Below are 25559 nucleotides of genomic sequence, written 5' to 3'. Positions count from 1 at the left end.
GGATGGTGTGACTGGCTCTTGTTCATCTTTATGACTAAGAATTCTATGACTCAACATTTTTCCAAGAGGGGTTTCTATCAAGCCCCAGTTCTGGAGTTGGAGAGTTTTTGTAAAGATTGATTCCAGTGTGATATTATAAGGTGGTCCTCCACAATGCTTTCCTTAAATTAATCCTTTTATTCTAATTGTTCAGGAAGTCCTGGTTTGTGATTAGACCTCATAGGCGCTATGGTATTACAAGTAATAAATAATAATATGTACTTATGTCTTAGCCTGTGTTCTTTTTAATCTTGTCACATATTCATAAACATATTTTTCTACAATAATGAATGTTTATAGGAAATTAATGACTGTGCCAGAGCAAAACTAACACTTTGAAACTATGACAGGAAAATAGCAAGAATGGTATTTTTAAAAAATTAGGTTTTTAAATAGTAGCATTGAAATTTGAGACTCTTGAGAATTTAATTTGAGAGTCTTAACAATTTAAGTTCAGAAAAAGGAATATAAAAATTACTCAGAATTCTCTGAGTTGCCTGATCAGTTAACTGGCACCTGTGAGTAATGCTGATGCGTTGACACATGGTGACAGACATTTAGACCAGACAGATTTTAAGACTATTTCTTGCATGAGATGTAAATGCCATTTCCTGCAGACAAGAGTGATTATCTTTCAAATTCTTTCTTGTTAGACCCATGCTTTAATACCAGTTTTTTATTGTAGAAAGCCATAAAGGAGTACATTTTGTTTTTAATGAAGGTTTTTCCCCATCTCTGCTCCTTTCGTAGGTCACTTAGTGAATGCATTGGTTCACATCTGCTAAAACCCTGGATAGGATAGAATGGTTTAAGTGCATTTTTGCTCGGTGGAGACTTGTCCAGCAGAAGTGATAAAAGAACCTTAATTACCACTTTGTAGTTTATGAAAGCTCTGCACTGTTTGTATCAAATCTTTAAATCCTCGTTCTGTATCTTATCAATAGACACCTTGAGAAAAAATACACGTCTATGTCTGTGTGTGTATATATAGCACACATTTCTATGAGTAAATGCGATTAGGCAGTACATGCTGTCTTTGAGACAGCAGGAGGCAGTAGGAAAGTGTTACTTTGGAGTTTCCTGGTCTGAAATTCTCTTGGATGTCATCGCATTCATGAACGTCGAGAAGTCAACCCAACAAGCTGCAAGTATTTCAGTGGAGGCTAGCTTGGTGGTGCTTTGTATTAAGGTGATAATGGATTTTCTTACAAAATATACCATCATTGCCAAAAGCACAATGAGGGTCTTACACACTGCATCTACAAAGTTATCTGTAGGAAGTCTGTGTTGCCTACTGTTTTGATCAAGGAAGCTACTGCTAAATTTTGGCACTAAGACTAGTAGCAATGGTAGAAGAATAATTGCAAAGCACTGTCACCAGCAGCAAAGAAAAACAGAAATACTGCAGTAAACTCTGCCCAGCAAACTCGAATAAAACAAATTGGGATAAAACTGATCTTCTTTTGAAGCTTTCTGGTGTTTACCTGGGGAGCTGGAATGGACTGGGCTGTTTGCCAAAGGCAGTAGAGAAGAGCGAAGTTGCTTCATCAGTTGGCTACAGCCACTCTGGGGGCAGCTATGCTCATGCTTTTCTTTTTCGCTTCCTGAGGCTCAGATAGACCTTATTCCATAAGGGGTTTTCAGTTTCCCTGTTGGACCAAACTTACCGCTTTATTTGCCCTCCCAGCCTGCTTTTTCCCCATGTGCCAGTTCTGAATGTGTTGAAAATCTTCCAAATAATAAAGCTCCTTTCTGCCCCCTCCCTGCCCCAAATGAGGAGGCTGAGAAGTCGCACTAAAAACTGATGGGGAGATACTGCCCTTGAATACTGGCATCATTCGACAAGTTTGCAGAAAGAAAACCAGACTTCTCTGTGGGCTGATAGGGTTCAGGATTTGGCTCTTTTTTCCTCCTGTGCATGGCTGCTGTCTGCAGGTTCTGGATTGCACTTTGAAATACTGTAATTTACACAGAAAGTAAGTAGGGAACAAATGTTTCATGGCATTCTCTGGACATCAGGTGTATTAATTGTTTTTTACCCGTTACAGAAATTGCTGTAATTTCAGCTAGTGTTCTCATGTGTGTATGGCAGATGACAGCTTCTTTGTCAATAGGTCTGCTCTGTGAATAAGGGCGTACTCACCAGAACATTTGCATTTGCTTTCAAAGGTGACTGGAGAGATAATGATTTACTAATGTATACTTGAGTGAGTTTTAAGCTCAAACACTTACAAAAACTGATTATAATACATTCAGTGGTAGAAATGGCAGTTGCTGCTGAACTGGTTAGTCACATAAGCAGTTGCCAGGGACCAAAATCAACATGAAGAGCCACATGCCATGCAACTGCTCACCATACCAGACAGCAGAGGCACTTTTCAAAGAATTTGTAAAGCAGGAATTGCTTTAAAAATGGTATATTTCATTGCCAATAATACCTGTTGTGGCTTGTTCGTGGAAGAGTGAACAACAGGCTCATTTTAATGACTTTTTTATTCAATGCAGGTTATTTCTTATATTCTTGTGTTCATTTACCCATGTGGTCCGTGCTGCTGTAGCTCAAGGTCTTGCCCTTAGTCCAGGATTCTCAGCTGAATACGGCTATTTTCTGGTGCAAAGAATAGCTCTAAATAAGAGGAGTGCTGTAGGAAGAATGAGGGATTTGATCATCTTGTGCACTTCTCCAATTGCCTGAATTACCTTTATATGAATGGCTATTAGCTATTAGTTAGAAAGTTTGTGGTAAAGCTGGAAATAGTCCCTAATCCGGGGAGCTGTGAGTATTTTATTGCTGTGCCTTCACACAGACTGATCAACAACTCTGTGTCTAGTTAAGCCAAACATTAAGCTGGCCTATAATTATTTCTAATATATAGTTTTATAAGCACTTATACATGCCCGTTGGACGCTAATGGATGTACAGGTAAAATTTCTCAGACCAGCCTAAACTTTGAATTTGAATATAAAGCACAGAAGTTCCTTTACGATGTTGAAATGTTGTTTTAATTGGAAAGGCTGCCACTTTCTGATGTGTCAATTGGCTAGCAAGCTTAAATTTGTTTTCTTAGTTGTGTAATCTTACATTGCACTATTTTTTTATTTTTCTATACAAGTAGAATAAACTTTTATGTGGAAATAAATGGTATCTCTTTTAATTACTGACGAGCTGTGTTTTACGCACACTGCTCAGTGAATCAGCCTTCATCTGCTTTGGCAATACATGATGATTAAAAGACACAAACAATAATTCAGAATCTAGTCTGCTTGGTGGGTTTTTTTTTCCCACTTTTCCTTCATCACCAACTTTTTTTTTTTTTTTTTTTTAGTAAAAGGTCTTTTTTTATGCAGAAATGTCATAACACTCCTAGTTTGTCTTTCTGCACTAGAGCTGTGATTATAGAAACTGTTTTTATGGTTTTAATAAGTACTGGTTATATATGAAACTTGATTTAGTTAAATAACCTAAAGTAACTTAAAGCAGCTTACTATTTCCCAGTAACAAGCCTCCACAAGTATTGAGACCTTTAATACTGTCAATAAGTATCACAACCTGACTGAATTATTTTAAGATGGAGCCTGGAGTGCAGCTAGGCGGGAGAAAATTGTAGAAGATTGTATCAATTAGAAGAGGATGTTGGACTTCATTAAAGTACCTGGTCGCTTACCTGTGTGTTTATATTTTGGATAGGCTACAAAATGTTGTTTAAAAATCTTTACAACAGTGGATTGGAAAGGATAACTCGGGTCTCTGCACCAAAGGCCTGATATTTTCTGTGCCACAGAGGAGTCTGGATGACAGTATGACAGAGCTGAGGGCATCTGATCAGAGGATGTGGAGTCCCACAAGAGCACACTTGGTTCACTTCAGTGCCAGGAACTGAACTAGCGCCAATGAGCTGGTTGCAAGTGCTTGCTTGATCACATGTTTCTTCTGGCAGGTGTGTCCAAACTGCTGGAATTTCTTCCTCCGTGTCATCAGGCATCTCCTCCTCTCCCCAGCTCCCTCTTAAACCGGTAGTTTTTCTGAATTTATCATTTTAGATATGGTCCCTAACTGAACAACTTTTCCATGTGTTTAATTAAAAAACTCCTGTTCATCTGTCTTCTTTTGGGGGGCCTCACAGCTCCACCAGGTACCGGAGACATCTCTGTGTGTCTGGAACAGTTGGTATTTTTTGATAGCCTGAGAAAATTTCTCCTCTGCTGTGCATCTCCCTATGGCTTTTAGTCCCTCTGTGCTGTTTTTCTTGTTCTGTCCTTCAACATGCCAACTTTCAATGTGCTTCAGCTTTCTAAATAGTGGAAACAGTGTGCGGTGTTGCTTCTTGCTTTAGTTCAGGTCTCTCCTGGTGGTTACTATCTCTACCGTGGACATTCATACGGAAATCAGAGCCATGGATCTCTCAGTAGATAGAGCACCCTGATACCTAGGCATTTCCTCATCTGTCTCGAGTTGTACTTTTGTTCCAGTTGCTTAGCTCACTGTCGACCTTTCCTCTTTGTCTTCCCTGATGGAAAAATATTTACATACTTTCTGTGCATGACATGACTTCAGAGCAGTCTACAGCCTACTGTGCCATTCTAATGGTTTTTGAAGCTGACAAAGCACTTTAGGATTTTCCTCTTGACCTTTGTGCATTAGTCCAAAATGAGGCTTAGCACAGAGTTCACTACATCATCCAAGTGTCTTGTAGAATTTAGTCTATGCCTTGCTGTCCTTTGACTCTCTCAGGAAGAAAAGGATTTGCCCAGACAGATGGTTGACGAAATTGCTCTGTGACTTGTGTAGTTCTGCAGGTTACCTTTTTTGGGGGTATCATCATCAAGTCTGATTTCACGAATCTACTGTAAGATAATGTCTCAAGCTCTCATTGTCTCTGATGGTACGTTATCTTTCCCTAACTGCTGTCCAGCTGCTCTGGCAACTTCTAGCTAGATGTCCTTTGGTTAAGCATTTGGTTGTGCAAATCATTGATTGTCTTCCTTCAATCTAAATCCTTTCTGCAAACGTCCTGTCACTACCCAACTTATTTCAACCTACCCATATTCCTTTTAAGGATACAAAACCATCCTTGCCCCAAATGGTGCAGACTTTAAGGCAGACTTCCAGCTGACAATGCTTCTAGTTCCAAATGCCTTGTTCCACTTGGATTCCTCCATGCCTGAGGACTGTTCGTTGAACCAGCTTTGCCTATTTGTCTTCTCCAGTCTCTCGGGTTTTCCAGGTAGAGGGTGTTCTCCAATATTGAGAACTTCTTTAATGGTTATCCTGTTCACTTTTACATCTGAGGTGGTTTACTGAACAGGCAGCAAGTGAGGATGATAGCAATGTGCAGTTGAAAGTTCCACATGCTTGAAGTCCTGGCGGACTTTGTTAGTCTTTATTCAGTCTTTTCAGTGCCTTCGGGTTGTACCCGACTGGCCTTTGCATCTCAGCCTTCTCACAGTTTGACTTGAGTGGTTTTTAATAGCTGCTGAAGACAAGACAGGACTATTATCTGAAAAGCCACCTCCTGAGGAACCTCCACCACTGAGAGTCTGCATTCACCCAACATCTTATTTAGCAAGACAAAGCCTTGTCAACAGCATCTGAAATTATTTTTTTTGTGCCCCCACTGCCTTTATTTTTAATTTGGCTTATGTTTGGACCTCTTTGGCAACTGAAACACAGGACCAGAATTGCATTGCCTGGTTGGAATTTAGACAATTCATAGTGTATATAACTCTGATCTGGATAAGAATGGTAGGAATTGCTGAATCCAGTAGCCTGACAAGGAAAACTGCCACATTGTCATGTCTCCAGGTCCAGAAGGAAGTCTGAGCATGTATTGTTATTAGGCATATACACACCTGTATCCACAGTCAGCCACACAGATCAGCATAGACAGAAAATGCAGCACTCAAGTGAATGCAAGTAGTGGAAAATATAAGCAGTTACGCAATATGGATCCTTCCAGTAGCTGGGTTTAGACAGCCTGTCAAATAGTTGGCCTGCGGATCCCCCTGTCTCCCCAGCTGGTGGCCTCTTGTCTGCAGCCTCAGCTCAGTTGCTGGTACTCAGCCCTTTTCCCCCACAGATGGTCACAGAAACACACTTGTGCTGCAGATCCCTCCAGTAATTTGCTTTAGAAAGTCAATGTTATGCAGTAGCTGGCCCCTGGATCCTCTGTTCTTCCAGGTACCCTGTGCACATACTCTCTTGTGCGCTCGGGCACGCACACACCCTCACACCCCCCCAACAGGTCTCTGACAGCTGGTCCAAACCTTCACCCTACTTGTAGCTGACACCTAGATCCTCTAGTCTTTCTAGCAGGTGGCTTGGAATGCCTCGTCCCTCCAGGGGAACTGAAAAGCCTTTCCTGTTGACTTATCTGCTGGGTGTCATGCCCAGACCACAGGCTGATCATTCTCCTCCGATAGCCCTGAGAGTAGCCTAGTCAGTGTACTTGTCACTGATTTGGTTCTTGGGATTCCTCCATCTTCATCACTCCTTTGCTTCTTTGTCTTCATGAACTTTATGAAGCATTTAATCACATGCCATGATGAAGAAGAACCAGAGTCTGTGACCAGGGCAAGAAGTCTTTAGGCAACATCCAAAAAAGTCTTCATAAACACAGTAATGTCAAGGTAGTAGCAGAAAGGATGATTTTGTCAAATTTGTTGTGGGATTGAGACTAAATGTGACAACTTATGCTTTAAGACTCCATGGTCTCTATGTATGCAATAAAAGTTGGTCTGGTATAGATTTATGTTAGCACAGACATTTTCATATCTGTGAAAATTCGACCTTTGAGTATCGTATGTCCGTAAAAGCGTTGCTGATCGGCACAAAAAATTAACTTTTGAAAGATTTAGAGGACAATTTACCTGTGATATTAGAAATGTTAAGTACTGGAGGATTCCACTCTAAGGGTCTCTTCAGTAACTTAATATTTTTAGAAATCCTGATTTTTAATATGGTACAATCTTGCGCATTAGATACTGCCAAGGATTATTTGTAAATCAGTAAACATAGCCTTTGTTATAGAATATGCTGAAGGGTTGAGGGAAGTAGAAGCCATGGCTGATTAGCAAATCCCCATGCTATGCTTTTGGAGATGCTTTTAGAGTCTTTCCATGGCAACTGTGCAAGAATAGATAACAGTGATCCCACCAGCTGCATTGACTGAGAACTGGAGAATGTTTGGTGTTGTCAAAATGAACAACAAATTAAGTCCAGGAATTTAAAGGACTTGTCTGCCACAGAAATAGCATTCTGCGTGCAGAACTCCAAGCAGGGGACCTGCGCCTTCTAGTTGTCGATACCTGAATTTGCTTTGGGGAAACTCCTGCTGGCTTGACAGGATGTAGGGAGAAAATGAGCTGAACCTCAGTAAGTCCCTAGCTGAACACCCAGCCAGCAGTGAGGCCAGCTGTGCTTCTGCCTGAGGTATTTACTCTGTGTCATGGCCCAGACTTCCAGAAGTATTTTCTTGCTCTAGTTTACATCTAAAACAGAATTTAAAAACAGAATTTACAAACAACTATCTTTATTTGCATTTAAAAAGATGCTTTATCTCTTTTTGATGTCAATGGGAATTTTCCCATGGTCTTCTAAAGCGAGTTAACTGAGGTTCAAAAATAAACATTTTTTAACATTTTTTGCTTAGTAGAATAAACGAACGTCTCAGCTGAATTAAGTGGAAAAAAAGTTAAGCCAATGTTCTAGAAATTCTGAAACTTGATGTTCAATATTAAAACATCCAGTATTAAACGGTTTTCCCCTTTCTCCCCAAACATTTGGATTTACATAATGCAACACTGAGAGAAAAATGCTTCAGTGCAATCCTGTGCCTCTCGTGTCAGGCTCAAGAAGAGAACGTTGCGGCTACCGGATCCTGCGTCGTCACCGTAATTCAGAAGATCAGGTGCACTGCATTGGCAAAGCTAGGAAATACAATGAGACAGCAACCCGTGTAAAAGAGATCCTGCTCAGCACAGTCAGTCCGGAACAGTTTGTTTTAACGCTACTTGAAGCGGAGCCTCCCAATGTGTTGGTGAGTCGTCCCAGCAAACCCTTCACGGAGGCCTCCATGATGATGTCCCTGACAAAACTGGCAGACAAAGAGCTGGTTCACATGATTGGTTGGGCCAAGAAAATTCCTGGTAAGAATTTCAAGCTTGTTTTTGTTTATTTTGGTCAATGCTTTTGCCTTCGCTGTATCATTCTCTACAGTAAATGTGTGCTATGAAAGCCTTAAGCTTTTTATCCTATAAAGTAATGGACAATTTATGGCGCTCAGTAATTCACCTGGATGTATTTTGATTTAGACAACGACCTAGACCATAATTTGCTATCTGTTGTTAGTCAAATACTTGTTCATTTTCCTAAAAGGTATAGTTGGTGTTGCATGTCATTTCTACCTCATCAACTCTAAATACCTGATTAATCTGATTTAGAAGGTTCATTACAAGTAGTATTAACTAGATTGCTATAAAAAAGAATTTAAAACCAAATTCTTTCCTTGAATCCCGATAGAAGGTTTTTAATATGGTTGATGAAACTTGAAGTGTGTCCAAGCACTGAGTGTCTGCGATTGCTCTATTTGACATAGCTGCTACACAAGAGCATCAGTGGCGCATAGTATCGATCTCAGAATTATCGTGCTCTCTCCTTCAAAACAAAAATCAATAAGGATGCTTTTGGTTGCTGGCAACACAAAGGACATGCACTGAAGTACAACTACATGCGTTACTGCCTTGAATGTCTCGAACGCGACCGCAGCATCGTGGCAGTGTACCGTTTCATTTCCTACAATCTAGAAGCGGTGAGCATTTGCAATTCCTACTCCGTGAAGCGCCCACAATTCAAACAGTCACAATAAAGAATAAAAACCAGAATAAAAGCAGCCAGCACACAGAGATGATAGTTGGCAAAGTTGCGCAGAGAAACTTGCTGGCTAGCGTAGACTAAACCGCAGACTGTGTCCCTTTAGTGAGAGCTAAGGTGGCCAACCAGTAATAGCGAGCTGAAAGAAGCACTGAACAGTTGATAGGCGTGTAGCAGCACGGGGCTAATCTTTACCTTCAGACGTAGCGCTCTGCTAGAAGTGATCCCTACGGCTGTGTTTGTGTTGCATGGCTAGGATATTTTTCAGTGCGTCTGGCGGTCCTAACCCCAAGTCCATCTGGACTGAGGAGCCAGCTCACACTCTTGGCTCCTCTCTTGGCTTTTGTGCTGAAGACAACCAGAGCGTGCTGGTGCGTGCCCTGCTCTGGTCACGCTTGTGCACTGTGAACACCACTTGCTGCTGCTTGAATGCGCACGCAGGAAGGCATGACAGTAACCCTCACGCCTAGGAATAAACTGAGGGTGTGTGCAGTACAGGAAACAAGCTTGGTGGAGAATATTTTATGTAATCCTTAAACTAAGAATTTAGAATAAGGGGAGCGTATCCTGTTTCAGACCTAGGTGGAGTAGCTGAAGGTGCTGCCAGCTCCAGCTGCAGGACCACATCTCCTAGCTGCAGAGTACAGTCTCCACGGCTCAGCCACTGTGTTGGAGGGTTGAGGTGTGATGGTTTTAGGGCGTGCAAATTCCAGGTCGGCTGCTGAGCTGCTGGAGAGGAGATGCCTCCACAGCATGAGCATCTTAAACCACTCTTAACCATTTGCAAAGTGATAGTGGTTTTGCTGTTAATGTGGAATGTTTTAAACTGAAAGCCCGAAGCCTTTATCCTTATTTTTCCTGATTTAAGAAATTCTGAAAATAACTGTAAAGTAAGTAACTGTAAAGGGTTAAGTGGTACCTATTGCTGTAATTTCTTGTCTGATGAGAAAAACTTGATTAAAAGATACCATTTCAGAGGATTCTATAGAATGTTAATCTGGTAGGAAATTAATTGTGAAGGAAAATCAGAGAAAGTCCTAGAAAATTACTTCATTTTAAGCAATATTTGAATGAGAACCACCCCACCACCCCCCCCTGCAACAGCCTTTTCCATTTTCTGATTGTTCTTAATTTCTGTTTCAACTATGTCAGCTTTTTTTTTAAAAAAAAAACCACACGACAAACCCAAAACCTCAGCCAGTTGAGATTAATTTTTTGATTTTTTTTAAAGATTGGTTTCCAAACCGATTTTCAACAGCTGTCAGAAATAAAAACTTTTTCTTGGCAATAAGAGAACTGTATGAAGAAAACCCGTTGAAGCAGTCAAACCCCTTCAAAACAGTTCCTGGGAATGTTGACAGTTTATTGTGTATGTTTGGTCTTTTCTGATCACTCCTGTTACGTAGAACAGAAGTAAATGTCATTTTAACAATACCAAAAATAGATGTGATGTTTAACACGTACCTAATTGTAAGTAATCTTGCCATATTACATGGTAGTTAGAGCATTTACTTGAATGTGGATTTGTTTATTTTTCCCCATTAAAATACCTGTGACGACTAAAGCTTAGGACAAAGAATTTCAGTTTGCAAAAATTCTTGCCTGAAGTTAATCGTCTAGATCCATACTCTGCTTCCTGGAGGTAAGGTCTAAGAAAAAAAAAAAAGCAGATTTCTTGACTAGTGTCCCGATGAATAGTAATTTTACTTTCTGTAAAGCTGAGTATTTGCTGTTGTGTAGCTGGATAACAAGGCCACTTATTGGATATTATTTTGTCATTCACTGAAAGTAAAAGAAAATATTTTTATTTTTCCTTACAAATGCTGATATTAACAGCAACTTTTTGCCTAAATGGGAAAGGTAATTTAAAAAAAAAAATTAATATTTAATGACCTTCTTTTGTTATGAGTTTTACTCTGCGGCTGTATTTTTGGCTGTACTTCCAGCTTAATGGACTGTGTTTTTGTTGTTGCTCAGTAAAATAGAAGCTGACATCTGGAATTTTTCCTTCTGAATTCCAAGTATTTTAATTCTAAGTTGTCAGACAGCAGAACATAGCTTCTATAATTGCCTTTTACTTTGCTGACCTAGTCTAAGAGAGTTGAACGTGGTTCATAGCTGAACCTGTATTGCTAATCGATAGGATGTTGTCATAATATTGATATTTGGATTCATTATGCAACCTAGTGTGTTGCCAGCCAGAGCAGTGTGTCTTTTGCTTGTTAGTACACATCCAGCACAAGGTTCTTCTTGTCTGTCTTAATAATTTATATTAAATGATTTGGTATAGAGCACATGATTTAAAGGACATGTACTACATCCAAAGAAAGGTAAGTAGTTTAATGTCCTGTGCAGCAAATGGAGTGGGACTTCGGACACTGCAATAGAAGCTGTGCTGGAGGAAGCCATGTGGTCCTCTATCTTTAAAGCATAAGATTGTTAGGAAAAGGAAAGGTGCAGTTGTTCTAACAGCTGTGCTCAATGATCATAGCTCATACTGCTGGTGCTGACAATGTGAGTGTGGCAGGTGACATCCAGGATAAATCTGGATCTTTAAGTATCTGTAGGTTGAACACTGGGACTTGGTCTGACATTTCTCTCAGCTGAGATAGTTTTTGAACCCAAGAACTTGTTTATGTTAGAGAAATCAGCACACGCCTGTGTAAATGTTTATTTAAATAAACTTCTGAAATATCTTTGGGCTGTTGTTTCCTGGGGAACTGCCACTGTCAGTTTATACTGTTCACATATCCATGATTATTTTCCTAAAAGCACTTTTAAAATTATGAGTATGTGTCTGGCAGATAATCTGTTGTTGGCTGTGCATTCTGTAGTAAATTCTGTGACAGCAAAATCCAGGAGGGAAGGTGCCACTCAATAGGCTCCTGTTTACCCTCTTACAAAATAAGGAGCAAGGCTATGGATTTTGAAAGGCGGCACTTTTAGCAATGATAAGAGTGTGCATTACCTGGTTTGTGTCAACCCGGGGCTGTCACCGACTGTCTTCCAGTCTGCCTAGTAGTTTAATAAGATTAAATTACATGGAGCATTTGTATAAATTACTGACAGCAGATTGTTTGACAGCGCAAACGTACTGTGTGTATTTTAAGACCTCAGATAACTGGCAAGAACTACGGGAAGCCTGTCCCCCATGGCCAGGCTGATTTTTCTCTATGCAGAGTCATAGATACCAGCTTGTCTGAAAATGAAGCACCTTTGCTAAGAGACCTATCTAAAGCAGCTCTGCCTTGAAAATTGTGGCCTGATCTTGGTTTTAACCACTGAGCTGGCCGTCGTTGTATCTGTGGTTTACCCCTTGACAAAGCAGTCTGCTTTCCCACTTGCATTTTTATAATTTACACCTCTGGTCCTTAGGTTTGGGGTGTAAATTCTGTTTCTCTTTATTTGGGTTCTATGTGTCTTTTTTTCTGCAGTCTTTTTTGCAGGGGAAGGGAAAAGGAGGGCAATGGCTGTCTCGCCCTTCTGGCTGTGAGTGCCATCTGACGCCTCGCTAGAAGTTCTGAAGAGAACTAAATGCTGGAATGGGTTTATGCACAATTGCACTAATTCTGTTCTTGCTTCTGGGATGCTGTGTATGTAGGAGCTGGAGACACTACTACCTTCACCAAATACCCTGTCTTTTTTTTTTTTTTAATCTGGTTTATTGCATTTTTGGTGAAGGAAGGAGCAAGAAAGGAATGGGATGGGGTCCACACTTGTTGTTTACAAAAGGGATGATAACACAGAGGCACCAAGATGTGGGTGCTTTCACAGTTACCCAACAAACCCAGAAACATGCTTGTTTTATGAGATTAAAAAAAAGCCTGCAAGCAACAACCATATGTGTTCTGGGGAAAGAACAGATTATTTTCTTAGGAGTCCTCTGCAGTGCAATGCAGTGATGTCTGACAAATGTGAGTTTCCCGAGTGGTTCCCTGGTGCCTCTCAGGAGGCTGTGGGACCGTCATCTAAAGAGGTGGCCAAGCATAAGTCAGATCCCCTGCAGTCACTTGAGTTTCACCAGCTGTATGCGAATAATTGCACTTGAACATCACTCTGCTTTATTTCAAATGTTTTGTGGAAGATTTGACAATGATAATAACAGAAGTTTATGTTCCTATTTGAGATGGCTGCGTGGTCCTTCTGATGTCAGTGCTCCCTTTTCTGGCTTTCTTCACAACCCGTAATTCCTTCTGTTTCTTTTTGTTTCTTGTATACTCAGTCTTCTCAACCAAAACAGCACAATAAGCAGATTGATTTATTTTATGCTAGGCTTCATTGATCTCAGCCTCTATGACCAAGTAAGACTCTTGGAGAGCTGCTGGATGGAAGTTTTAATGGTTGGTTTGATGTGGAGATCAATCGACCATCCTGGGAAACTAATTTTTGCACCAGACCTTGTACTAGACAGGTAAGAGAAATAAACTTCTTGAGAACATTTCGTATTTGCATGTTTGGAGGTGGGATGAACGGTAAGAGGAAGAGAATTAAGTATGGGAGATAGTAATCTAACCATAGCCTTTACTTGTATTTGTAACAATAATTTCTTGAGGTTCCACATCCTTACAGGGGCTTAAGGAATGCTACGCATAAACAGTATTGTTGAACTTGCCAGTTCCTTAATTCCTGTAGTACATGACAATGTGAAGTTTCTCTGTATTTTTCACATCTTCTGTTGGTTTTGTTCCTTTTGGTCCAGGTCTCTAGATACTGAAACTGTGAACACATCAACACCCTGCACTACACTGTCAATCAATTTTTTTCAGCTGATAGATTTTGTCCCCCTACCCCTCAAAAAAAGCAGACATCGTGCCAGGCCATATTTTAATTTAAGAAGTAGCTCGTCTACCTGTTTTTCTTCCTGCTTCTAGTGCAGACTTCATAAACAGGTATAATAGCAAAGATCACAGCACTAGTCAAAAGGGATTTAAAAAAAAAAAAACAACCTAACTTGCTTTTTAATACTGAAAGTATTTTTTCAAGCTAAAGCAGAGTGTTTGCAAGATTAAAAAATGATTTCTCCATAACATCGTGTACCAGCAGGGAAAAATACAGATTAATAAGGGTATTTTTCTACAGGACCTTGGAAGGATTTCACCTGGCCCTCACATTGGTAAAAAGGCATGGGAAAAAAAAATCTATGCTCTTGGATAGGTTTGAAATGTCTCTTCACCTTTTCAACCTGGGGAAATTCAGTTCTGTACCGGTTCTGTGGCTTGAGCTCAATAATAATCATCATCGTAGATACAGAAAGCAAAATGGGTTAGCAAGAGAAATAAATTTAATTTAGAAAAGTTATGAAATAAATTTTTATTTGCTCATATAAAATTCAATGCAAGGGCACACTGTGTTGTTCAATGCAATGATAAGAAATTGCTGAAAATGTATGACACATTTAGTTCCTCGGGAGCTAATATGTGCTGAATAGAGTGAGCTTATTTGATGCATTCTTTCATCTCCACAAGACACAGCAGAGTGGGAGCTAGCAAGCATCTGGGCATGCTGTAATTTTTTTTTTTTTAAGACAAGTGTATATGAAACTGGTCTGTAAGTTGATTGTTTTTATCTTAGCTGAACTTCAGCTACATTTCTTACATTTCTTTGTAGACAAGTACTTCTCTGACGCTCGTGTCTTTGTTGTGAAACTGGCAGCTGCCTGTCCTTCTCCAAAGCTTAAAATTCTCCTTTGCTATGAGGAACAGGGAGAAACTGGACAACATTCAGGCAGCTGCCTTTCTGCAGGCACTCCTTGCTGCACCTGGTTAGTGTTATTTGCCTGTGCCTGCCTCGCAGCCTGAAGGCTCAGCACCTTCCTCTTGGGATCTAGTAAAGTTCTTTAATTCTTCTGCACTGCTGTGCCTAAGTCTGCCTTGTCTTAAGACAATATAGAGAAAAAAAAAACCCTCATATTACAGATAGTACAAGAAGCATCCCTTTGAATCCTGTCTTGTAGAGCTTAATTGCTTTTTTAGTCCAGTACATGTAAAAAAAAAAAACAACCTAACCAAAAAACTGGAGCAGTCACTTCAGTGGTTTGAAATTTGCTGTTGCTTAGTTTTAAACCCATTAGAATGGCTTAGGGTTGTTTGAGTTTTTTTCAGATGAGAACATGGGACCATTTCTAATAGCCAAAATGGAGAAAGTTGGATTCAGTAAACACTTGCAAACATAAAAATAACCAAATCACAAAACCACCAAAAAACCCCAAAATCTATTTACATTTAAACACCTTCAAAGAAAAAAAAGGTGCTGGGGGATGGGAGGAGATGTTTTATTTTTAAAAAATGTCCTATTATTCCAATAAACTTATTTTAGGGGGTCTTTCTTATTCACCAGGTCCTGAGGCTTTTGTCAGGTACAAATAGTAATGTCACCACTTGTGGTATTAACACCTTATGAAACAAATCTGGAAAATGATTCAAGGTGGTACAGTGCCCTGCACTGCAGAGTTTCAAACTGATTATCCAGAATTACACTGGCTGTGAGGTTAAAGCCTCCTACAGAAATATGGTCATACTTACCTGCGGTCAATCCTGCATGCACTTTAAAGAGAAAATCAGCTTCTTAGCGGTGCTGACCTTTCACACCAGCGTAATTTTCAATTTAGATTTCATGACAGAACCTTTTGAATTCTCCCAAAGATGAGATGGACAGGCCTTTTGCAGCTTCCTTTGTGCTTTGATTTTTATCTGGCTGAGTCAGAGTTCCTTAATTCTACTTTTTCGATAACTTTTAAAATGTGTTTCCATAGGGACGAAGGGAAATGCGTAGAGGGAATTTTGGAGATCTTTGATATGCTCCTGGCCATGACCTCGAGGTTCCGAGAGCTGAAACTGCAGCACAAGGAGTATCTGTGTGTCAAGGCAATGATCCTCCTCAATTCCAGTGAGTATGCGGTTGACTCTGACACTCGCCAAATCGTACTTTTTATTTTGAGGGTGGCTGGGAAATCAGCCTCTCAAAAAGACAGAAATATCAAATGTGATAAAGCCATTGAAAGAGAAGGAAAGACTTCTAACTTTCAGATTGCAAGGATTTTTGCTCAAGAAACATCTGAGCTGTATCATTTCCTGGATTTAGGGTCTGTACCCTGTTGTAAGAACTGCAGGAAAGACCCAAAGGCTGAAAGCTTCTCACAAGGTGGGGCTTATGGCCCACGCTGTGGGTATGTCCTTCTCAAAAAGTTCCTATCTCTGTGGAGCCTGGTCATGTGTAAAGTCGCTCTACAGCTCTACAAACCTGTCTTTAATTCTTAATTCTAGTAAAACTAGTTACTCGACTGAGTGATGATTAATTTGGCTTAAATGTTCCTATTACTTAATGGCAAATAATTGGTAGAAATGATTGAAAGTACTCAACAGTTCTGCAAGATGAATTTCAGGATAGGAGCTTTGCTTTGCAGCCTTTTACACAAGGCAAATAGAGCCGTATGTTTGCTAGTTTAGGATAGTCTGCAGTAAAATAATTTTATTCCCCAGAACATTTTGTAATTAATGTTGCCAAAAAAATCCATCTTCAAAATAACAGCTAACTACTTACATCTACTGTTTTCAGGAAGGAGCTGCTGCATAATTCTCAGCCCAGTTCTGAAGGGAAATAGTCCAGCTGTTGTCCCACTTGTTGAGAGATGGATACCCTTATTTCAACAGACAACAAAAGCTGTTCTTCTTTTCTTTAAAAAACCCCGTAACAGCCAAACAACCAAAAAACCCAACAAAAACCCATGTCCATCAGCCATATTTTCTTCAAAGCCTTACCTCTCAAAAAAAATCTCTCCATTCGTTTCTCCCTGCTCTCCTTTCTTGTCAAAGTTAATCTTTTACTCCTAATTTTCAAGGTGTTCTGGAGCTCTGTCCGTCCATTAAATATTTGTGGGAGGATTTTTTTTTTTTTGCCCAGGTCTCTTCTGCTCTATCAATAATGTTATTATGTGTTTCCAGACCTTCCTAATGGTGATTTCTTCTTTTCTCTCTCCATACCCCCAACCTCCTTTTTTTTGCTTTTGCTGACTTCTAAGGTTTCTTACTGTAGGCAAGTGCTGTATTATGGCACCCTCAGTGAGCTGTAGGGAGACCGAGACAGGCTGAGTCTTTGAGCAGCGTCTCTTACCATGTTCTCCTCCCTCCCTAGGATACACTCAGACCAAAAAATTTTTTTTCAGCAAGAAGGAATTAGAGCAAGTATCATTCATAATGGTTACTAAACTACAAGGTACAGAATGATTCAAAGGGAAAAAAAAAGAACAACTGGAGAACAGAGAGCACGTGCATTCTCTGGACTGAAGGGTCTAGGTTCAACATGTTGTCCTGGGAGGATTTGGGAGAATTATGGAGTTTGTGAATGATGTGGCCAACAAATTTTGACACAGGAATGTAAGTCGAAGCCTGGTGTGGCACATGGAGCATCGTTTGTACAGTCTTGAGGCAGGGAAATGTATCTTCTCTAATCCTGTTGAAATATGACATCAGAAAAACCCCTGCAGTCATAGCTTTTTTTCTTCCTCATAAGCAGGGAGTATTTCTTTCTCTTCTCTGGTTAGGCATGTTTCCCCTGTCAGCAGAAGAACCTGAAAGCAACAGGAAACTGCATCACCTGCTTAATGTAGTCACAGATGCTTTGGTGTGGGTTATTGCAAAGAGTGGAATCCCCTCGCAGCAGCAGACAACTCGTCTGGCCAATTTGTTGATGCTCCTCTCTCACGTCAGACACGCAAGGTAAATTTTACAGAATGTGTGTAATGTGTAAGGTGTTAGGGTTTGTTTATTACAGCAACAAAGCAAGGCTTGAACTCTGGAGTGCTCCTGAGGGAATCCTGGTACTGCTTTTCATCTCTGTTCATTGTAAGGCTTTCCTTCCTAGCACAACTAAATAGGCAATATACTCAAGTGCTTGCTGGCACTCAAAAATGTTGTGTTGCTATTAAAAAGCTGTCTTAATTGTACTACATTGAATTGTGCGTTTATTATCTGCCTGAAATGTTTAACAATAATAACACAAATTCAGCCTTTCAAAAAAAACCCCACCAAGCTACCAAAACTCCTCTGTCCAAAATAAGTCTCTTTCAAAACGGATCTGCAATGTGGGCTTTGGTGGAGCAAAGTGTACTTTGGGTGCCATGTTTGCCCCAGGCCAAATTTGTTGTGTGTCCTGGGAGCAACTATTAGATCTTTTATTCAAAACCACAGCATTTTTGCCGAGTGACTCGTGCTACAGCAACGCCACACTCCTGCCTCCTCCATGGGAAGCAGCTCCTCTGCTCCCTGCCAGTTCTTGGCCTCCTGGAGCTGCTCGTCTTTGCTTGCAGCACAGCAGACTCAAACCCAGAGCCCTACAAACAGATGCTTTAATTTTCAGGCTGTTGGTCATTTTAAAGTATGACCCAGAGGGCAGCTATTCACAAAGCTGTCTTATGTCCTGGCTTGGGACTGTGTGTCCAGGGAAAATGGTCCTGGGTCCAGGCTGGAGTATGCAAAAGAGAGATGGGCATATTCGCCTGTGTGTAGGGGCGCTGGAGGAGAGCAGCAACCTTTGCAACAAGCTTCCTGGGAGAGCGGGTGGCAGCAGCAGGGACCTGACTGTGCCGAAAGGCAGCTTTTCACAGCCAGTTTGTGAACTGGGGGTGACTTCGAGAGCTGGCCCTGCAGAAGCTACAGCAGCAGCCAGAGCTGAACCCGACTGACCACTTGGCGCGATGCTGCATCACGGCATCCCAGGAGCTCTCGGTCTGGCGTGGCGTGAATAAATATTGTGAATCTTTGTGAAATGTTTGTATTTTCTTATTAAAACAAGAGTTTTTATGCTGTGCCTGCGTCAGCTGAAGTCTGGAGGCTACTTCTTGTGACCTGTCTCCTTTATGTTGCTTAGCACTGGTCAGTCAATTATACTTTGTTCTGGAAATAATTGATGCTCTCAGCCTTGATTACTGAATGATGCAGGACTCTCAAGGGCTGGGTGTAGGAGGGGGGGCTAAAATTTCTTCTTTGCCATTAACATATTTATAGCTCTTGAATTGTAGCAGAACCTCATTTTTCTGGAAGCATTGTCCCCCTCACAATCCACTCCACCAGGTCAGCTATGTGCTGGCTGGCTGCTGCTGTTTCCACTGTGATAAATTTGGTGTTGAGCAGGAGCACTTAGATTTCAACCCCAAAACCTGGAGTGCACCTCAAGTATGCATACGTGCAACTGCAATGGCAATAACCGTCTCCTGTTAGTCCAAATCGTGATGCAGCCACAGAGCGTTCAAGCTAACAAGGTGTCAGCGTATTTTACTCATAACATAAAAATTAAAGCCTGTAGCCATCTGCCAGATCTGACCCTGGACATGCAGAGAGGAAACAAACTGCTTGAAGTTAGCCAGGGTGGTTTGGTCTTCTTACTGAACCAAGCAGGAGAGGCGGATAGTCTAGCGATAACGACTATCTACCTAGGTAGATAGTGACACATATTCCCCTTTTGTATAAAGTTGCAGCGTGTGTGTCTCTCACATTTAGAGCATCAGAGAGGTTTTCTCTTTGATTTCAATAGGGTCGGTACATCTGCATTATTTTCTGAAGTCAGTTTGTGTGGTGTGAAATAAATCCCGGTTCTCTAAATAGTAAACCACTCAGATTTAAAGCATTGGGATGTTGTTACTGTTGATAGTGGTAAGTGATCTCAGGGACTGCAGCAGTTAAATCCTCTTAACTCCTAATAAAAAAGGACTCTCTTGAAGCCATGAGCGTGTTTTCCTTCTCTGCATTGTCGGACCCAGATGGCTGACTTATTTTCTGCTCTCCTTCACAGTAACAAGGGAATGGAGCATCTCCTCAGCATGAAGTGTAAAAACGTGGTCCCCGTGTATGACTTGCTGCTGGAGATGTTGAACGCGCACACGCTCCGAGGGCAAAGGAAGTCCCCGGTCACACATCCCGAATTTGGCCCGTTAGAACAAATGGAGACTGGAGACAGTCTGCGAAACGGGGCAGCCCAGTAATTCTGTCAAACCTGGAAATGTGAAGTTTGTTCAAAGCTACAGGAGAAAACTGTGATGGGACTGCTGACACGTGACCTGGTGCGAGTCCTCATCGCTTCTAGATTTGCACACGCGTTATCTCGGGAAAGGCTTGTGGGACACACACCTCTGTGTTTCTGACATGATAATAGCTGCACTTTTATAGTGCCTTTTCTGAGACTCTTCAAAAGCACCTTATGAAATGAAGCCTCAGAACAGTACTGCGAGACAGGGAATTACTGCCTCTCCTTTTTTAGAGGCGGGTGAACCGAGACAGGGGGATAAAGGGCCTGGTTTGAGATGACAGAAGAAATCTGTGTCAGGGCTAGGAGTGAGCACCTAGGTCTCCATCTCCCAGACCAAGGCTTTTAAGCTCTGACTAGACAATCTCCTCTTTCAGTGTGAGATTGTGTGAGATGTAGAGCAGCACCATTTGGGCCAGATCCACTTACCTGTGTGTGCTGGTCCCTGGGGAATACCTGCTTTGCAGCTGATCTAGGTAAAGTGCCGAGATATGTATAGGGTAAAGGAGTTTCTTCTATTCTTAAATATGCAATGGCTGCAAGGGCCTTCATTTGAAGGTCATTCAGAACAGCTTCTAGGGCCAGTTCCGACCCTCTTCAGAAATGTTAAACCAAGCTTAAGTTTATATTTTGTGAGCCTGTTCCTAACACATTATTATCTGTGTATAATTCTTCAGTGCTTTAAACAATGACCAGACTGCCTGGATATTTCAGTCAATGCTGACCTTTGAAATGTGTTTTGTCTGTGAGATTAACATGTTGTTTTATATATTTATTAATGATGTTAGATCTATTATAATATTTAGGTACAAGAGGTTGCTCTGTGGATATTAGCTGTTTGCATTTCTATATGATCTGCTAATCAGGACTTGTGAAATCAGCTAGAAACAAACCATCTTCCCTCTCCTTTTGACTCGCGTGTGGAATTATGCCCTGCCTACCCCAAAGCTCTTGCCGGGGAGAGGCGGTGGACGGGCACCTAAGCTGGGACCTGCTTTTGCCTGCTGCCCTCAGGCTTGCTGCTTGCTTGCTTGCGAAGCGCATGGCACCTCACGCTGTGGTTTCCTATCTTGTGTTGGGTCCCACGAAGCGCCAAGGGTGGGTGTGACGGTTCTGGCGCTTCCTTTGCTTGGCAAGTGTGATGACTCGTTCGGGTTTCACTGAAGATGCAGGCTTAAACCCACCCTGTTGTCCTGATTTCTGCATGCGTTTAAGCTGTGCTGTGAGCGAAAAAACCCAGAGGAAATAGCCCGGCCGATGACCTCAGCGAAGAGCAGGATGGCATCATTCACTCTGGCAACTGCCAATAACGCATGTTGATGTGAGCTAGGGTTGCAATCGCTCTAAATGGGTGTTTAAGTAAAATACAGGCATGTTACAGTGAAACTAGATTGGGACCACACCAAAAGTCTATTCTGAGCCAGTGAGTCTTTTGGATTAGGGACTTTGATTAGTATGCCATTTGCATACTTTGAATATTAGTCAAAACTTTGATCTTGGTGGGTTTTTTTAAAGCCAAGGAAAATATTTTTTATAGGAGGAGCATAGTTTTCAGTGAGCTACACGAACCTATTGTCTTGTTTTGATCTTGTACTATACCAGATGCTGCTGATGGTCTAAATTTTTACTAGCTAACTTTTTATTGTTTTTAAGAAACTGTAACATAGCAGTGCCCTTCTAAATACGTGTAATATTTACTACAAAAAGGGGAAAAATATGAGTACAGTCTGGAATTCATTGGTACTTTCATTTTGAGGGAAGTTTGCTGTGAAACAGACGTGTTTCAGTGTTTTTTGCAGTTGATCATGTTCTGGCCTCAGTGCCTGTTGTCTTGTCCTTTCTCTGATTTTCTTTGTCCTGTGTAATCTTTTTGTTTAATACAGGTTTTCAAAGAAGTGTTTAAGTGATTTTTTTTGTTTGTTTTGCTTTAGAAGTGCTGAATTTATGTGCAATCTTGAACAAACCTCTTAAAAGGAAAGTGAGAAAGAGTGGGTATAAATCGTAAAATTGCCTTCTAAATGGAAATTTGCTCTGGATTGACTCTGTAAAAGGGAAATGCTGCCGATTTGTGCCACGTGTTGTGATTCATATATGCTGTTACTAGCACAGTGCAAATAGGAAAATGATGTGATTTTAACAGATACTTTTTGTCTTGTTGAATATAATTTTATTAAAAGTTACTACTAGTGTTTTAAAATGGGCAAATGCCAATAGCTGTCGACTCTTTGGATTAATATTTGCATAAGCAGAAGGTGCACATCTCTAAACAGTTTTTAGACGGAGCTTTGTGACAAAATGACCGAAGAAGAGTGCCTCCATCTCTTGAGTTGGGTTTATCGTGGGTCTGTGTCCCACAGACTCTCGCAGATGCTCCATTCCTGGTGCGGAGCATGTCCATGGCCCTGCCAGGCCTGAGCAGAGCTGCCACCCTGTGTTTCAATTTAGATATTGGGGCGGGGGGTGGGGGGGGGGTGGGGGAGGGGGTGTGTTCCGGTTTCAACATGAGTGAATGAAGTGCTGAGGAATGGTGAGGGCTGGGAGGAGAGCGGGGCTGGTTTATTGCTTCCCTTCACTGCTCCGCTGTACATCAGCTTCTGCTGCTGAGCTGGGACATGGCCAGAGGTGGCTGTTTCTACTTGAAGAAATTATGCTGCAGTTCTGGGATGTTTGCAGAGGTGAGCAAACTTGGTTCATGTAGGAGTGCCAGTTGCCATGGATCTGAGGAAGAAAGGAAGAAAGGAAGAAGCACAAATGTTTCCTTATGTGTGTTGTTAAAAACATGCTGAGGTTCCTCTGCAATCTGGAACTAGAACCAAATGGTAAAACAACCTTGATTTTTTTTTTAAAATAAGTATGTGGTAAGTCTTGGAGCATATCAGGCGGGTGAAATTCTTTGTCTCCAGGAACATGAGACCTTTTCCACACCTCCATCTTCTTGCAAATTGCCCATTTTTAGTGCTGTCACAGTGCCAGTCAGAGAATACAGGGAAAAGATATGTTGGAACCCTGTCCATTGAGGCTGGGTCCTCCTATAAAATGTGTAGCTACCTAAGACAGGTAGCACTTAAAGATTTTTTTTTTTCAATAAGTATACATATTTCCATGATGATGATGATGATGATGATGATGATAATAATAATAATAATAAGAAGAAGAAGAAGAAGAAGAAGAAGAAGAAGAAGTTAATTCCTTATTGAATGAATGATAGATATATACAGGGATCATTGTGATGAAAGGAGAGCATCCTCTTAAGTGCTGGGACTTTTTCTTTTCCTTCTGTATAGTATGGAAGACACTTGCTGTATTTGCATCATTAGAGTGGTTTAACAGAGCCTAAAAATGCAGTGAGCCCCCCAAAGCTGCCTCTTGGTCCTACTCGAGCTGTCACCAGCGATCAGCCTCTTCTGAGGTACGAAATTCTGTCTTGTTTGGACTTTATCATAGAACCATAGAATCACAGAATGGTTTGGGTTGGAAGGGATCTTAAAGATCATCCAGTTCCAACCCCCCTGCCATGGGCAGGGACACCTCCTGGTTGCTCCAAGCCCCATCCAGCCTGGCCTTGAACACTGCCAGGGAGGGGGCAGCCACAGCTTCTGTGGGCAACCTGTGCCAGTGCCTCACCACCCTTACAGTGAAGAATTTCTTCCTGATATCTAATCTAAACCTACCTCCTTTCACTTTGAAACCGTTACCCCTTGTCCTACCACTACACTTCCTGATCAAGAGTCCCTCCCCACCTTTCCTGTAGCCCCCTTGAAGCACTGGAAGGCTGCTATAAGGTGTCACCAGAGCCTTTTCTTCTCCAGGCTAAACAACCCCAACTCTCTCAGCTTGTCCTCACAGGGGAGGTGCTCCAGCCCCCTGATTACCTTCGTGGCCTCCTCTGGACCTGCTCCAACAGGTTCATGTCTTTCCTATGCTGAGGGCCCCAGAGCTGAACAGAGTATTGCAGGTGGGGTCTCACCAGAGCAGAGTAGAGGGGCAGAATCACCTCCCTCGACCTGCTGGCCATGTTGTTTTTGATGCAGCCCAGGATGCCATTGGCTTTCTGGGCCACGAGTGCACATTGCCAGCTCATACTCAGTTTTTCATCCACCTACAGCCCCAAGTCCTTCTCCACACAGTTGCTCTCGATCCACCCATCACCCAGCCCGTGTCTGTGCTTGGGATTGCCCTGACCCATGTCCAGGACCTTGCAATTGGCCTCGTTGAACTTTGTGAGGTTTGCACAGGCCCACCTCTCCAGCCTGTCAAGGACCCTCTGGATGGCCTCCCTTCTCTCTGGAGTATCAACACACTACACAGCCCTGTGTCTTCTGCAAACTTGCTGAGGGTGCACTCAATCCCACCGTCCATGTCACTGCCAAAGATGTTAAACAGCGCTGGGCCCAGTATCAACCCCTGAGGAATGCCACTTATCACTGGTCTCCACTTGGACATTGAGCCATTGACCACGACTTTTTGAGTGCAACCATCCAGCTGATTCCTTATCCCCGGAGTGGTCCATCCCTCAAATTCATGTCTCTCCATTCTAGAGACAGGGATGAGGACAGTGTCAAATGCTTTGCACAAGTCCAGGTAGATGACATCAGTCACTCTTCCCTTATCCACCAATGCTATAACCCCATCGTAGAAGGCCACCAAATTTGTCAGGCACAAATTGCCCTTAGTGAAGCCATGCTGGCTGTCACCAATCACTTCCTTATTTTCCGTGTGCCCTAGAATAGTTTCCAGGAGGATCTGCTCCATGATCTTGTCAGGCACAGAGGCGAGACTGTCTGGCCTGTAGTTCCCCAGGTCTTCCTTTTTTCCCTTCTTAAAAATGAGGGTTATCTTTCCCCTTTTCCAGTCAGTGGGAACTTCACCGGACTGCTATGGCTTTTCAAATATGATGGTTAGTGGCTTAGCCACTTCATCACCAGTTCACTCAGGACAGTTGGCTGCATCTCATCATGGGCTTGTGCACATTCAGGTTCCTTAGCTGGCCTTGAACCTGATCTTCTCCTGGGGTGTGTGCGTGTGTGTGTGTGTGTGTGTGTGTCTTCATTCTGCCAGTCCCTGCGTTTGGGTTCTGTGAATCGGGCGGTGTGGCTGGCACACTTATGGGTGAAAACTGAGGCAAAAAAGCTGTTGTGTACCAGCCTTCTCCATGTTGGCTGTAGCCTGGTCTCTTCTTTCACTTCCTGGGGGAGTGAGATACAGTTTCTTTCATCTGCCTTTGTTGTCCTATGTACCTGAGGAAACCCTTCTTGTTATTTTTCATGTCCCTAGCAAAGTTCTTCTCCAGTTGTGCCTTGGCTTTTCCAATCCCCTCTCTGCACTCATGGGCTGTATCCCTATAATCTCCCCAGGATGTATAGCCCTCCTCTCACTGCCTATGCATGTTGGTTTTGTGTTTTAGTTTGGCTAAGAGGTCTTGACTTAGCCAAGCCGGCCTCCTGCCTCCCCTGCCTGACCTCTTGCACATCAGGATTGAGAGCTCTTTCACCCTAAGAAAAATACCTTTAAATATCTCCCAGCTTTTGTTCACTCCTTTGCCTCTGAGGGCAGTTTCTCAAGAGATCTCATGCACTAGCGCCTAAACAGCTGAAACTTTGCCTTTCTGAGGTTTAGGGTCCTGACTCTAATTTTT

The 25559-nt window shown here is 42.0% G+C and overlaps 1 protein-coding gene across 1 annotated transcript in view; it reads left to right on the top strand.

Moving 5' to 3' along the window:
* The window catches only part of ESR2 (estrogen receptor 2), a 31472-nt gene extending 11589 nt beyond the window's left edge, over positions 1 to 19883 (top strand). Inside the window, exons 4-8 of the mRNA XM_086463173.1 lie at positions 7885 to 8184; positions 13181 to 13319; positions 15660 to 15793; positions 17448 to 17622; positions 19694 to 19883. Of these exons, the coding sequence (XP_086319299.1) occupies positions 7885 to 8184; positions 13181 to 13319; positions 15660 to 15793; positions 17448 to 17622; positions 19694 to 19883 (938 nt within the window). The remainder of the gene's footprint in view (positions 1 to 7884; positions 8185 to 13180; positions 13320 to 15659; positions 15794 to 17447; positions 17623 to 19693) is intronic.
* The last annotated feature ends 5676 nt before the right edge of the window (positions 19884 to 25559 follow it).

This window comes from Leptosomus discolor, chromosome 3 (genome assembly GCF_034619465.1).
Source record: "Leptosomus discolor isolate bLepDis1 chromosome 3, bLepDis1.hap2, whole genome shotgun sequence".
In the NCBI taxonomy this organism is placed as follows: domain Eukaryota; kingdom Metazoa; phylum Chordata; class Aves; order Leptosomiformes; family Leptosomidae; genus Leptosomus; species Leptosomus discolor.
Note: the sequence above shows the minus strand (reverse complement) of the source record. Positions and strands in the feature narration are given on the sequence as shown.